The 14875-nt window shown below is 51.9% G+C and overlaps 1 protein-coding gene across 1 annotated transcript; it reads right to left on the minus strand.

The window, feature by feature from the left end:
* Positions 1–1038: 1038 nt before the first annotated feature.
* On the minus strand, positions 1039–8485 carry KRT84 (keratin 84). The gene is made up of 9 exons (XM_003988735.4): positions 7934–8485; positions 6546–6754; positions 5882–5942; positions 5302–5397; positions 4213–4377; positions 3917–4042; positions 3591–3811; positions 3105–3136; positions 1039–1452 (listed from the first exon to the last, which is right to left on the minus strand). The coding sequence occupies exons 1-9, from the start codon at positions 8483–8485 to the stop codon at positions 1109–1111; spliced, it is 1806 nt and encodes a 601-aa protein (XP_003988784.1). The 3' UTR covers positions 1039–1108.
* Between the last annotated feature and the right edge of the window lie 6390 nt (positions 8486–14875).

The following is a 14875-nucleotide window of genomic DNA, read 5'->3' on the forward strand; positions in this document are numbered from 1 at the left end:
TGAGGTACAAGGCACTTCTCTCCGGGAGAGAAGTGGGCTGCTGGGCACTTGTTCTCAGGGCCTTTGCTGCATTTTTCCTCTCCCTCCCTGAGCTGCGAGGTCCTCCTGGGAGGGTCCCGAGCCCTCTTTCCTCTGTGCCTCCTCTGTGCCCATGACAGCAGCCTCTGCCCTCGGCAAGTCCCCAGGGGGCTGGGCTGGTGGAGTCTAGGAGGCAGTCTCCCCCCATCAGCAGTGTGATCTGGAAGGAGAGGCCAGAGTCCTGGTGATGTTAGCTTGGCAAGTTTATTGAAAACCCAGCAACGCAAAGAAAAGTATAAACAGGCACCTTGTCCCCCCACCCAGGCCCTCCCTGGAGCTTGTAGACATAAACCCCGCTACAGCGGACAGGGCTGGGCCTCCTTCACACCACCCACAGGGACGGGGCACATGCAACACAGCAGAGCCCACCTCCCCATCTGCACCCCACCCACCTCGTGCACTCATATGCTGGAATTAAACCAATGACCCTGGGAGAGAAGCAGCTAGGACATCTGCCACTTGGAGAAGAACCATCTCAGGGGACTTAGAGATCCTTGGGCCACGAAGGACTGGGAGTCCTTCTGGGGGAGGAAGAGAAGGAAAGAACCTTCTCCTGCCAGGGAAAGGAAGAAGAAGGAAGCAAAGGACAGTGGGCTAAAGACGCCTGCAGTGTAGACAGCCAACTCTCCATTCTCCAAATTAGTCCAAGGCATGGGTGGCAATGCTACCCAAGCACATTCTTTTTGGCTTTGGACGGTTCCTTTTCTCCCGGGCGCACTGATTTGTGTGACTGTATTGAATGCGCATTTCTTCAAGCTGTTCAATGGTGGAGAGTGATTCAAAGGACAGGAATGGGGAGTCAGGGAGAAGCCAGTGTACTGGGGCTGCGGACAGAGCGTCTAGGTAGTGAGAAAATCCCCCCAGAGGACAGGGGCTGGGCGGATCAATCCCTGGGGAGGGCAGTGTCGGCCTCCTGGCAGGAGGGGTAGCTGGGGTCCCCTCTGGCCCAGAGTCCAGACGCCTCTGGGGACAGAAGCAGGTGACATTGAGATGGCTCTTCCCTGGGCAGTGGCTGGCTGGCACTGGCCTCTCAGTACTTGGTCCGGCGGGAGGTGGTGGTGGACACGAAGCGGATGCTGGAGCTGCGGCTGCCGCGGCCCCCGCTGCAGCTGCTGAAGCCCCCTTCGGTGGGCAGCGGGCAGGGGACGCTGGGGACGCAGGCCTCGCCCGTGAGCACGGAGCCACCCCGGGAGCCCACATTCAGCAGGTCCCCGCCGGCTGTGACAATCCGGGTCCCACCCAGGCTGGAGCCACAGGCATTGCTGGACCGGATGCTGCTGCTGCCCGAGAAAGTGACCCCACCACGGGAGAGGGTGGAGCTGGCGACCAGGGGTTCAGGCCCGCACACCACGGCACCCCGGGAGCTGCTCACGGCTGTAGGAGAGAGGGGAAACTGTCAGCGAGGTGGGCTGCCCACTCCTGGGGCCCAGTCCTCCAGTGGTCTCCCCACTGAGGGGGGCGGAGGAGGGGACAGGACTGGCGACATCAGGGGAAGTGGCCTGGGCAAGTGGTCCCTATCATCCACACAGATGACACCCATTTTTCCCTTCTCTTGTCTGGGTGACTCAAAGGCCGTGACTCAACTGAAGTTGAACATTCAGATTAAAATGGAAGAATTCAGCCAATCCCACAGGTTGCATATAGCCATAAATTGGCTGTCATTTACATATGGCTGAAGTCAGGTTGGGCATGAGCTGGATTATCCAGATACCGGAGCAGTAGCTCCTATAAAGCTTGGGGCTTCTCTCTCCTGATTATATCATGCCCCTTGGTGGTCCCCACATTGTCCCTCCAACAGGAGTTGCTAGTCAGTTCTCTTCCCACCCACTGATGGCTCTGCTCTGTAGCCTTCTGGTATCCCCTGGGCCTGCCTCTGCACCCCAGGATGCCAATCCAACTAAAGCTTCCTTAGCTCAGCCGCATCTGTGGAGAGGGCTCCCAGTCCTTTCCTCTCCTTTTTCTTTTAATGTTTATTTATTTTTGAGAGAGAGAGAGAGAGAGAGAGAGAGAGAGAGAGAGAGAGAGAGATGGAGGGGTGGAGAGAGAATCCCAAGCAGCCTTTGTTCTGTCAACATAGAGCCCGACACGGGGCTTGATCCCATGAACCATGAGATCATGACCTGAGCCGAAATCAAGAGTCGGATGCTGAGTCGACTGAGCCACCCAGGCGCCCCTCCTTTCCTCTCCTTTTACCAGAATCCTTCCTACCATCTGTGACCTTCACTCAAGCTTGACCTCTTGCAGAAAGCCACTCCTTGCTGCCTCCCCCTCTCTGACGGCAGGGACATCCGAGGACAAGTAGCTGTGACTACCTGACCCACCCAAGATAGCATTCAGCTCCACCATGCACCTGTGTAGATTTAAACCTTTGGATCAGAAATCTAGCTTTGTGGCTTCTGGCAAACCACATATTTTCTCTAAGTGAATAAAAAAGGGGTACTAATGCCTATTCATCTCCTCAGGGCTTTGAGGGTTAGGTGGACAGTGGAGAGGGCTCGTCTTCCGAAGAAGATTGTAATTTTAGAGAGCAGGGGCTGGTCTTTCCTGGTCTTTGTGCCCCCACCCTGCAGTGCTCAGCATAACCCCCTGTACGCTCGGCCACAAACAATACTTTGGCAGCAGCAGCAGCAGCAACAGGGAGACATCCGCTCATTCTTGTCCCATCCCCAGCCATGGGCATGGGGCAACTCGTTGGCACAGATCTTTTCATTCTGTCTCTGGCCTTTGTCCCTGAAGGGCAAGACCACTCAAAGGAAAAAGGCGGACTCTCTTCCAGAACGCTCTCCCATCTGTTAGGCCCTGCAAACCTTTGTGATTGCTTAACCCTGGGGAAGGAAGGCTCTGGGGAGATCTTGGACCTCAGCTAAGGCGATGTCCCCAGTCCAGGGGCTTGCTGGTCCTTGCTTCCCTGACTGTCATGGCCAGCCCAGCCATGGGCTCCTGATCCCAACGTGGGCCTGGGTTGAAAGGAAATTTGCAGAGCCCCAGGAGAGAAATGTGAAGAGGAAAAGACTTAAGGTTCTTACATATGTTTACTGGTCCAACACCTTCGCAGATCCTGGGGATGGAAAGGAATAAGTCAGCTCACAAGCAGTGCTATTCCCTGAAAACCCGCTTGCTCTCCGAAGGGCTTTCTTGGCAGAGTGGACCGGTGGTTCTTACCCCTCGCTGTACAAGCATCCCGGGAACTTTGAAAAAACATACACATTCCTAGACTCTGCCCCAAAACCACTGAATCAAAATATTTGAGGAAATGTGTTATTATTATTGTTTTTAAACAGATAATCAGTGAAGCAGAACTCCCTGTGATTCCGGTGCAGCCTGTCTACAAACTCTCATTTGGGGGGCGAAAATCTAGAACGATCTTCTAACTCCTTGGTGAGGGCAAAGGGACTAATGTTTGCAGAGAAGAGACTGTTAACTTCAAGTTAGCAGTTCTTCACCTGGTCCCCTCCCCCACTGAGTCTTTCTAGATGCCTAAGTCTGACCTCACTCCCGCGGAGAGCTCTCACCGGATCTCCTCGCCCTCCAGCAGGCGCCTGTAGGTGGCGATCTCGATGTCCAGGCCCAGCTTGACGTTCATCAGTTCTTGATACTCTCGCAGCTGCCGGGCCATGTCCTGCTTGGCCTGCTGCAGGGCGCCCTCCAGATCCGCCAGCTTGCACTTGGCGTCATTGAGGGCCGCCTCGCCCTGCTGCTCTGCCTCGGCCACCGTAGCCTCCAGCTTGGCCCGCTGCAGGAAGGGCAGCGTGCAGGTGGGCTTTGGCAGGGACTAGCAGATCCCCAGGTGGGGCTAGAAACACTGCCCCCTCCGTCTCCTCCCCTCTCCTTTGCCCACCTGAGCCTTGGAGTGCTCAATCTCTGCCTTCAGTCTCTGGATCAGGCGGGTCAGCTCATTGATCTCATCCCGTGTGTTGCGCAGGTTGTCACAGTGCTGACCGGCTGTCACCCGCATCTCCTCGTACTGGGGGCAAGCGAGGGATGTTATGAGGATCCAAAGTCTGAGTCAAGACCACAGCCCCAGCTGAGATGGGGGCCTTAGACCTCCGCTGCGTCCACTCCATTGTACATGAGTCTTACTCTGAGGCTGCCCACACCTCTTCCTCAGTGCACCCCCCCCATTCCGCCACCCACCTTGGTCTGGTACCACGCCTCAGCATCAGCCCGACTGCGCCTGGCAACCTCTTCATACTGCGCCTTGATTTCGTCGATGATTCCATCAAAGTTCAGGTCCCGGCTGTTGTCCATCTTCACGATGACCGATGTCTCCGAGATGTGTGACTGCAGCAATTGGATTTCCTGTGTTGGGGGATCAGTGAGACAGATGGGCTCAGCATCCCATCAGTGGCCGGGACTCTGCCCCAGGGGCCCCAGGAGTGGCTTTAGGAGCAGAGAGCATTGCTCCTTTTTTCAGATCAAAGCAACGGAGTGGACCATCCAAACCGAGGGCAAAGGAAAGGACATGAACTGCAAACAATTTCAGTTTGAATTTAAGCCCTCATTATATACTTGAAGACTCCCTTTCACACTTCATTCGCTTAGGTGAATACACGGTGCCTAGGAGCTCAGTGGAGGGGAGTGAGCCGTGCTAGGGCCGAAACTTCTCCCTGGCATATCCACAAAGTGGCTGTGCTGCTCATGGATCATTGAGAGTTGATAATATTCTAGGACATGGTGGTCTAGGAATTCCTATATCCCAAGTTGTTAATAGAACCAGGGGCTTGGACTATAAGGGCTCCAGAGAGAGCTTTCTTCAGCCTTTCCACTCGGAGCCAGACATTAGCACTGGCTGGCTCTGTACCCGACCAAACAGACCACTTGCAAAGCAAAACGTAACTAATTCATCCAGCTAAGTAGGTCAACCACAATTTTTCTTACACCTCCTAGCAAATCAGTTTTCCAGAGTCTTTTGACCAGTAGAGAGGAAGTGAAACTCCTAGACCCCAGTCTTTAGATTGGCCAATAAGGAGTTGGATCATAGATCCAAGGAATTTATCATAGAGCTGAGTTAGTCGGCCAAGAAGCCTGCCTGCTTACCTTCCCTTATCCATTTGTAGACACATCAACATATAGAGGATATAGATTTGAATGGGAGGAAGATGTGTAATACCAAATGTTAGAAATTATGCCAGTCCAGATGAACCCCCCCCCCCCCACCTCCTCCTAGGAGTTCAGGCCAAGAACTGATCTCCTTGTTTAGCTCAGAAGGGGATGAATGCTTACCGCCATGTATAAGGCTTTGAGAAAGTCAATTTCTTGAGTTAGGGTATCTGCGTTGGCCTCTAGATCAGACTTATTTAAGAAAGATGTATCCACATCCTACATAAAAGAGAGAAGGATAAAATGGCCATTACTTGTACACCGTTTAAGCTTGGCAGCGTCTGGAGATGGGTGGAAAAATCAGGCCAGTCCCTACTGGGCCAGGCCAGCTTTGCAGTGGATGGTGGAATCCTTGGAATGCAGCTTAGTGACCATTGTTCTTCTCCCTACTACAACATGAAAACTCCCCTGGGGGCTGTAGACATTTTCTGATGCTTATTTAGAGGCAAGGAGAATCTGGATAATCTAAGACTCTTAAAAGGTGATCTCTTCAGACCTCTGCTCTCGTGAAGACCCAGTCCTAAATAATCTGAGGCCAAATCGAAACTCCAAAGGGAACCTGTTATGACCTTAGAGGTCCCACTCTGTGCGAGTGGTCCCAGACTCCACAGGGCTGCCTGGGCAGTTTCCAGGGCAGAAAGTGTCTTTGGAACATTCTGCTGTCTGGAGGAGAAGTTTGGTTGGACCTATGGCTCTCCCTTACCTTCTTCAGAGCCACAAACTCATTCTCAGCGTTGGCCCGGAATCCTACCTCCTCTTCGTACCTGGATGGTAAGGATGGAGAGGGTGAATTCTCATTCTCATTCTGAACTGAGAGCCATTACTCTCCTCTCCCCAGTGAGCTTCTTAAAACATCTCTGCTGCATCCAGGAGCACGGGTCCTTGTTGGCACCTACATGTTCACATCTCATCTTTGTCTCATCTTTAAGACCTTTTATGAGCCTGTGACCCTCAGTTTTTCCAAATTCTTTTTACTTTCTCAAATTAGATTTGGGGTCTGAAAATGTGGACCATTGCTATGCTCCTCTGCTAAAAAAGACTTGGAGTCACTGCACTTGAACATAGAGGATGTAGGACCCAACTCATTGTTGCACCTGAGTACTATTTTTCTGGAGTCAACAGACCCATTCCCACAGGCAAGACTAGGGACAAATCATGCCCAATACCAAGACTAGTTTTTACTCAGGAACCACAGAGGGCATCCCCCTCCTGTCTTACATATCATTTCCCCCACTGCTATCTCTAGGCTGAGTATTGAAACCAGCATTCAACTCTGATCTGTCCAGCTGCTATTATCTGAACTTGGCAGCTGCTTTGGGGACCAAACCCTGCCTATCCTTGGTCTATGCAGTCCAGATGCCACTTACTTCTTCTTGAAACCCTCAAGGACCTCCTGCATGTGGTTTCTCTCAGCCTCGAACCGGGCCCGGTCACTGTTCACTACATCCAGCTGCCTCCGCAGGTTGGTGATATAGTTCTCAAAGAGGGGCTCCAGATTGCTCCTGGCACATTTCTGCTCTTGGAGGAAATTCCACTTGGTCTCTAGGAGCTTATTCTGCTGTTCCAGGAACCGCACCTAAATCCACAGGGTCAAAGAAATGGCACCTGAAGAGCTTGATAGAGTCGCTTACACGTTGACCGGCTCTTCAGGTGGCCATAGATGACTCTCAGCCCCATGTTGACATTGTCCTCTTGCCTGTTGGCTTTTCATTCATCCTCTAGCTCAGTAAAAGCTGGAAGAGTAGGTCTGTGACCCCCTCCTCATGCTCAGCCAGGCTCAGCTAAACAGAAACTTTCGAACCAAAGCACCACAGTACCATTTTGCCTCTACCCTCCAAGAAAGGGGAGCAAGGATTTACCTGTATCTAAAAACTGATATTGGCCATCTCTCACAGGGAATGAGGAGCAAAGTAAAGTATATTGAGGTGGGATAAAGCATTAGGAGGTAGGAATTCTCAGGTCATAAGTCATACCCACCATCCCGGATACTCCATCAGCTGAGAATTGAAGAGCTCCATCAGCTGGAGGAGAACTTGGAGATCATTTGCTCCAACACTTTGTTTCAGAGATGAGGAACCTGAAGCTCACAGAAGTGAGTTTCTGTTCTCAGACACAGAGCATTCCTGCTCCATGGAGACATGGTTTGTGGATGTCAGTTCCACATCATTGTTTCTCTCATGAGTCTGACCGTCATGACTTCCTCTGGTAGTTCCCTACTATTTCTCTCAATCTAGGCAACTCAGCTGAACCTGGGTACCCCACATGGGGAGTATACGCTATTTGTTTTGTGCAAAAATTACTCCATACTCCACTTTCCTGAGCCTGAACAGATGTGGTCACACAGCCTCAGAAGCTATGACAATCTCAAAAAGGGCACCAAGATCTCAAAGGATAAAACCTTTTAAACATGTAGCCAACATCTGGCCAAAGTCCTAATTTCTAGCTTATTTGGGAGATATTTCTAAGTGACTAGATGGTAGGTCTTAGTTTGTCCAGATTCCCTCAGATTTGGCTGGATGCTCCTCTCTCCTCAAGAAGATACAACCTCTGTCTTAGTCTATTCCACCTTGCAGCATTTCCTCAAGTTTGTCCTTGTTTTGCAGCAGAGTGACCCAGAAATCATACTGTGGTGCCTGAAGGTTCTGGGTCAAGGTTGATTCCCCAGGCCTGGGCTGTTTCTTCTTAAGGGAGAGGACACCCCGATGCATTTTAGCTCTCACCATCCCAGACCCAGAGACTGAGCTGTTATAAGTACCTTGTCAATGAAGGAGGCAAATTTGTTGTTGAGGGTCTTGATTTGCTCCTTCTCATCCTTCTTCACCCTCTGGGCATTGGGATCAATCTCCAGGTTGAGGGGGGTCAACAGGCTCTGGTTAACAGTCACTGCTGTGATAGATGGGGCTGCTGGGACTCCAACTCCTCCAACTCTGTAGCCAAAGCCAGGGCCGCCAAAGCCATAACCAAGGCCACTGTTGGCTCCAAATCCCAGACCAACACAACCACTGGCCCCAAAGCCCAGACCAGCACCACTCCCATCACCAAAGCCAAAGGCCATCCCACTGCCAGCACCAAAGCCAACTCCACAGCGGATGGGACGAGGGCATACTGCTGCCATCCGGGGTGAGCACGATCCAAAAGCGATGACACTCCGACTACCAAAGCTGCCAAGACCCCGAAAGCCGGGCCCACTCCTGCAGGAGACAGAGCTGGCCCGGAAGCGGTTCAGGTTCTGGGGGGTCACTGCTGAGCAAGAGCTGAAGTTGCCCATGCGGCGACCAGAGCTGACTCTGTAGGAGCGGCAAGACATGATGACTTCCTGGGTGAGGACAGAGCAGGGATTGCAGAGTGGGGCAAGCTTGAGCTGGGAGTCCCTCTGAGGCTAGTGGATCCCTCTTTCCCCTTTTATGTGTCTGGGGATCTGAGGATTGGCCCCATAAAAACAAAAAAAAATCCATTTGGACACATTTATGAGCTTGGGTAGTTAGCAGAAACTCTTCATGCCTGTAAGTTTATTAATAATGAGCTAATCTCAGACACACCTATTCTCCTCAAGATCAGGGCTACAACATCAAACCTATAAACATTAAAAACACATAAACACAAACATTATGGTCTTATTTTTTCCCACAAGTCCACCACAATTGCCATTATGGGGACATTAATTTGCCTTGGTCATAAATCCAATAGACTTTTTCACTGTTACTGTGGCTAACCACCAGAAAGTTAGGTTGGTAACAACTCCAGCAAGAGGTTCAAAAGGATGCATCCATACAGATATAAACTCCTGAATAGATGGGGGTGTACAGAAAAGACAGGGTCTGCACAGTTCCGAGTAACAAATGGTATGGCAAGAATATGGTTTATTGCATCTCTATAGATGGATTAAATAGACCAAAAACCTTTTGTACTGCCTTATCTGTTCTCCATGCTCCTGTCTGGCTGCCTATGTAAGAGTTGAACCTTCAGGAAAGCTCATTTAGGTTAGTACAGACGCATGTCTGATTTGAGATACTCAGAAGAGATTAATTCACTAATTTTTAGTTCATTCAAAAATTATCAGTTGCCTACTCTGTCCCAGGCAATGTGCGTGATGCTGAGGGAACACAGATAGACAGTCTCAATGGTGGGGGAGGATTTAGCTTAAGGACTTCCACTAGTCAATACTTCCATGGCATAATTTGAGGCCAAAGCATGCCAATGGTTTGGCCATGTACCTGTGTGGAAAGTTAACCACATGATTTTGAACCCCCCAAATACACATTAGGGCTGATCTATAGTCTTGTGTGCAGGTTTCTTGCATTATTGATGAATCTTTGGTTAGGCTGGAGAGATCCAAAGCTATAAGTGTCTGGCTTATGGCCATACCACTCTGAATACACCTGATCTCATCAGGTCTCAGAAGCTAAGCAGGTTCAGGTCTGGTTAGTACTTGGATGGGAGACAAAGAATAAGCATCTGGACAGAAAATGAAAGTTATAAGCAACTGGATATTATCATTGTTATCAATATTGCAGCTCTTTCAGGATCCAAAGACAAGCGTTTGCCTTTTCTATCGTAGTGTCACACACACGGTTCATTCTGCTTGCCCTGTGCCTGGTGGTTGTTGTGCTTGACTGGATGCTTGGGATCCTTTAGGATGCTTGGGGCTCTACTTGGAGGGAGGTGAGTGCATTTGCCCTGAGCTATCCAGCTTGAGGCTTCACTGTTTTCTTCCTTTCCAAGTTCTACAGCATTTATTTCCTTTTGTCTTACTGCATTAGCTAGGACTTCCAGTATGATGTTGAAAAGCAGGGGTAAAAGGGGGGCATCTTTGCCTTATTTTTAATTTTAGTGGGAAAGCTTCAAGTTTCTCACCATGAAGTATGATGTTAGTTGTAGGTTTTTGTAGATTTTTTAAAAATCAAATTGAGGAAGTTTCCCTCTCTTCCTAGTTTACTACTCCTTTCCATAGACCCAGCTATCAGGTGCATGAGTAAAGAGAGAAGCAGGAAAGTAATAACGAGAGAATTCTTTTTGTGAAGATTACTGGTGATTTCCATGTTGCTAACTTCAGTGGTCTGTCCTCAGCCCTCACTTACCTTCTCAGCTATATTTGCCGTCGTTGATCATTCCCCTTGCCTTGAAATCCTTTCTTCTTTTGGTTTCCAGACACCATGCTATCCTGATTGTCTTGCCATATTACTGACAGCTTCTTTTCAGTTGCCAGTTTCTTATCGTATCCCCAACCTCTACCCACTGCAGCATCCTTGGGCCCAAGCTTCGTACCTGTTCACATTTTTATCCACATGCATTCCCTTGGTGACATCATACAGTCTCATGTCTTAAAATTTTTTTTAAATGTTTATTTACTTTTGAGAGAGAGAGAGAGAAGACACAGAAACGGAAGCAGGCTCCAGGTTCTGAGCTGTCAGCACAGAGCCCGACGCGGGGCTCAAACTCATGGACCGCAAGATCATGACCTGAGCTGAAGTCGGACACTTAACCCACTGAGCCACCTAGGCATCCCAAGTCTCATGTCTTTAAAACTGTCTATTCACTGATGACTACCAAGACATATCGCTATGGTGAACATCCTTTCTGTCCTTCACACTTACATTTTAATAATCAACATCTTTATTTGGATATCAAATAGGTGTCTCAATCTAATGTATCCAACACTGTTTTCCCAATACCATTCCCACCAAATACATTCTACTTGCCAAGCTCACTATCCCTTTAGTAGCTCAGGCCAAAAATCTGAGCATCATCCTGGTTCCTCTGCTTTGTTTTCATAGCCCACATTCAATTCATTGGCTAATCCTACTCCAGGATTCCTACTCCCTCTCACCACCCCACTGCTACCATGTTGCCCAAGCCCATCACTTCTCACAGGGCCCATTGGTGTGCCCTCCAGCTAGTCTCCCTTTCCCCCTCAGTCTTTCTTTTTTTTTTTTTTTTTTTTAATTTTTTTTTTCAACGTTTTTTTTATTTATTTTTGGGACAGAGAGAGACAGAGCATGAACGGGGGAGGGGCAGAGAGAGAGGGAGACACAGAATCGGAAACAGGCTCCAGGCTCTGAGCCATCAGCCCAGAGCCTGACGCGGGGCTCGAACTCACGGACCGCGAGATCGTGACCTGGCTGAAGTCGGACGCTTAACTGACTGCGCCCCCCAGGCGCCCCCCCCCCCCCCAGTCTTTCTTAACAGCACAGAGTGATCCTTTAAAAACCTGTTAGATCATGTCATTTCTATGCCCTCCTGGTTTCCCATCCCACTGAGTAAATGGCATGCAGAAGTCTATGGCCCCCTTTCACTGACCTCATTTCCCTCTATCCATCTGGGTGCTTACCAGGCTCCAGCCACCCTGACCTCCTGGTTGTCCATGAAACAGACAGGAAAAGTCCTGCCTCAGACACTTTCCCACTTGCTGTTTCTCCACTGGGAACTTCTTTTCCTCAAATAGCTTCGTGGCCCGGTCCCTCAGCTCTTCAAGGTCCTTGCTCATAGGTCATCCCCTAAAGTCCCCTCCCCAAGCTTTCCCGATCCCTCCTCTCATTGTTGCCGTCAGGGGGCCTCTCCTGTATGGGTCTACTTGCTGGTCTTCTGCCTTCCCTGGCTGGAATGCAAGTTGCAGGATGCAGGCACTTGTGCATTTTGTGCACTCTGTGTCCCCAGGTCCTAGTAGAGTGGGGCGCATGATGGGAATGCCTAGTTTTGTAGAATGCATGAATACACCTCAAAGATTCAAAGCAGGACAAGGGGGAGAAAGGAGCAAGAAGTAGGAAGAAGAGGAATTTGAGCATTTAATTTTGGAGATATTTCATGAAGAGGAGACTCTGGGCTCCAAAATGGACAGGCATGGCCCTGAGGATGATGGTGGGGTAGAATCTCAAGTGCTTATTGGGGACCCAACCCAGTTTGCCCTCCAGGTCTGGCCTCTGGGGCTGTGAGTAAGGGCATCTAGGTGGTTGGGAAGGAGAATGGAGGACCCCTGGGGATGCGAAAGTGGGAAAGAGGCGTTGAGAACACCGGTGAGTGTGCCAGGCCAACGACAGGGACTTGACACAGTCCTTGGAGTCAGATGGACCTGGGTTCATTCCCAGTTTTGCCACCTGCCAGCAGAGTGACCTTGGACGGTGGTGCACCGAGGGCAGATGGGGAACAGGGCTCTGCTGCGGGTTCTTGTCTGTAGAGAACTTCGAAACTATAATACAACCGACTGCATGTCAGTCTGCTTGTTACTCTCACTGCTCACTGGTCGTTTCGAACAGTGTTGGGCAGCAAACATGCCCCCTCTGGGGTATACCGGTGACCTGGGGGAAGTCCTTTAACCTCTCTAAGCCTCAGTTTTCTCATCCGTAAAATGGACTGACACCTCCTTTTCCTTCACTGTATTGTGGGGATACGTGTGAAAATGTCTGGGGCAACGCTGTGGCAGCTGGTGTGGTCACTGCCGTCCATCTCTCCCCCTCGCTCTCCTCCCTCCCTCCCTCTCTCTGCCCCTCCCGTCTCTTTTGCACAAGCCTCCCCTCCCTGCTAGACGGCCACCCCTGTTCCTATCCAGCAACCGCCTCTTCCCGCACCACAGTCACACTTCACTTTCATCACCCGCCAGCCCAGCCATTCCGGGGCTGTCCTTGGCTTCTGCTTCCTGCGGGCCTGACCAGGCGGGGCGGGTGGGACCAGTCAGGCATAACTCCGGTTCTGGAATGAGCTATCACCATCAGCAGTTTATAGTTCTGAGGTGTCATTCCACCAGATGATGCAGAACACAACCCTCAGCAGGTTCTTCAGGGTAGGGGGGTGGCACGTAGGCGGCAGGTGCCCTGGAAACTCTGGGCTGGCGGGAGCTTTTGCTGCCCTGACAGTTCCTTCCTGCTGCTGTCAGTCAGTCCGGGTGCAATCCCCAGATCTGGGGGCTGAGCCCCGCCACGGCTCCTCCCAGGATGGCTGTGGGACGGGTGCCAGCGATCTGCCCTCTGTGCCGTGGGGGGAGGCAGAGCCCCTGAAGCATGGGGAGAGGCCCTGTCCTGGGTCTGGGAACCCTGGGCGTGCTGTGGCTGTGTGCGCGTGTGGGAGGGAAGGACAGGGAAATCCCAGAGGCTGAGAGGCTTTGCTTAAAACCGCCTTCTTCCAAATGTTTCCGTTTTGCCCCGAGACAAGTTTGTGCTGGAAAAAGACACTCCCTGGGAGGTGTTCATGCTGGGACCTGCAACCCCCCCTGTGGGAAGGGAAGCTTGGGAGTCCCCCAGCAGAAAGAGGGGAGTGGTGGGGAGAGGCTGAGCCCACCCCTGCTTAGGCCTTCCACCCCTCTACCCTCTCAGACTAATGACACTTGGATGCAATTTAAACACCTTCCCCGGAGAGACAGAGCACCCCTCTTGTTTGGGGATCCCCACTCTTCCAGGCAGGAGGATTTTTCTCAGGTGTAATCCCAATTCCTTACGTTGCCCAGGCAGCTGTCACCTGACCAGGGTGAAAATGCCGCTCCTGGAAGGTGCACCGGTCAAGGCGCTTCTACAGCCTTGCTGGGCACTGCTGTGTGCCCGGCACCTCGTTTAGCTGCTGGGATGGCTGGGGCCCAGCTGGGTGCCTTCCAGCAGACACAGCGATCCTGTTCCCTGGTCTGTTCGCAGGGCTGCTTTGGAGGCCATTTCCCCCCAGTCCAAGCCCTGGTGGAGAGCAGCAGTGGCGGGTGCCCTGGGGCCACTGAGAGGACTGGGGTGAGGAGGGGATCCTGGCCAGACAAGGGGCCGTCGTCGGGGCGGGGCAGAGGGGACCTGAGGGAGGAGGAGGTGGGGCTGGGAAGGGCCTCGTGGGGAGAAGAGAGGTCCTGGTGAGGAGAGGGACAAAGAAATGGGAGACATTCTGGGGAGACAGACACGGAAACAAGGAGCTTCATTCTGGGTACTTCCACTGTCCCCAGGCCCCTTTGGGCTGTTCCCGTCCTGTCTTCACAGGGGTGTTCTGGAAGAGGCCAGGATTTGGATTCCCGAGGCCCAGAGGGATGCAGTGAAACTCAGACATCAGGCAGACGATGGTCTCGCAGATCCTCTCTGTCTGTATCCCAGCACCCTCCCTGCACAGGGCTGGCCCTGGGTGTAGGTGCCTAGGTGAATGCAATGTGAACCACCGGGCCACCACCAGGAGGCACTTTTGTCCCATCTGCCTTGAGTCAGCTCCTAGTGGGGGGAGGGAGGAAGAATGGGGGTGGTGCTGCACAACACTGAGGGGGACTGCATGGTGGGCAGTCTGGAGGGGGATGGCCCACGCCTCCGGGCTCCCTTCCAGGACAGAGCTTGGGTCTCCCACCACTGGGGCCAGTTTTGCCTCATGGGCTGTTCAGATAGCCTCCTCTCTCCCTGGGCCTCTGCCCTCTGAAAGGGAAGTCCCAAAGGGACGGTAGGCATGTGGGAGTCCACCTCACAGTGAGGGTGGGGAACCCGTCCCCTCCTTTATTCCGGTGGGGTGTTTCCTGGGCCTCAGGGAGCTATCTGTGAGCTGGAGGTGCGTGGTCTATTGGAATCTCTGTTTTTGCCAAAGGACCCCTGTAGTTTTCAGAGCTTTGTATATTCATCAGCAAGTTGCTTCTTAGCAGGGCTCTAGGGCCAGGCCCAGAGTGACGGGGCTGCAAGTGGGAACGGATGCTGGGAGGCCTTGCTCTTGCGTGCCCGCCTGCCTGCCCCCTGTGCGGATGTCCCGCTCTCCTGACTCTCAC

The sequence above is a fragment of the Felis catus genome, chromosome B4 (genome assembly GCF_018350175.1).
Source record: "Felis catus isolate Fca126 chromosome B4, F.catus_Fca126_mat1.0, whole genome shotgun sequence".
In the NCBI taxonomy this organism is placed as follows: domain Eukaryota; kingdom Metazoa; phylum Chordata; class Mammalia; order Carnivora; family Felidae; genus Felis; species Felis catus.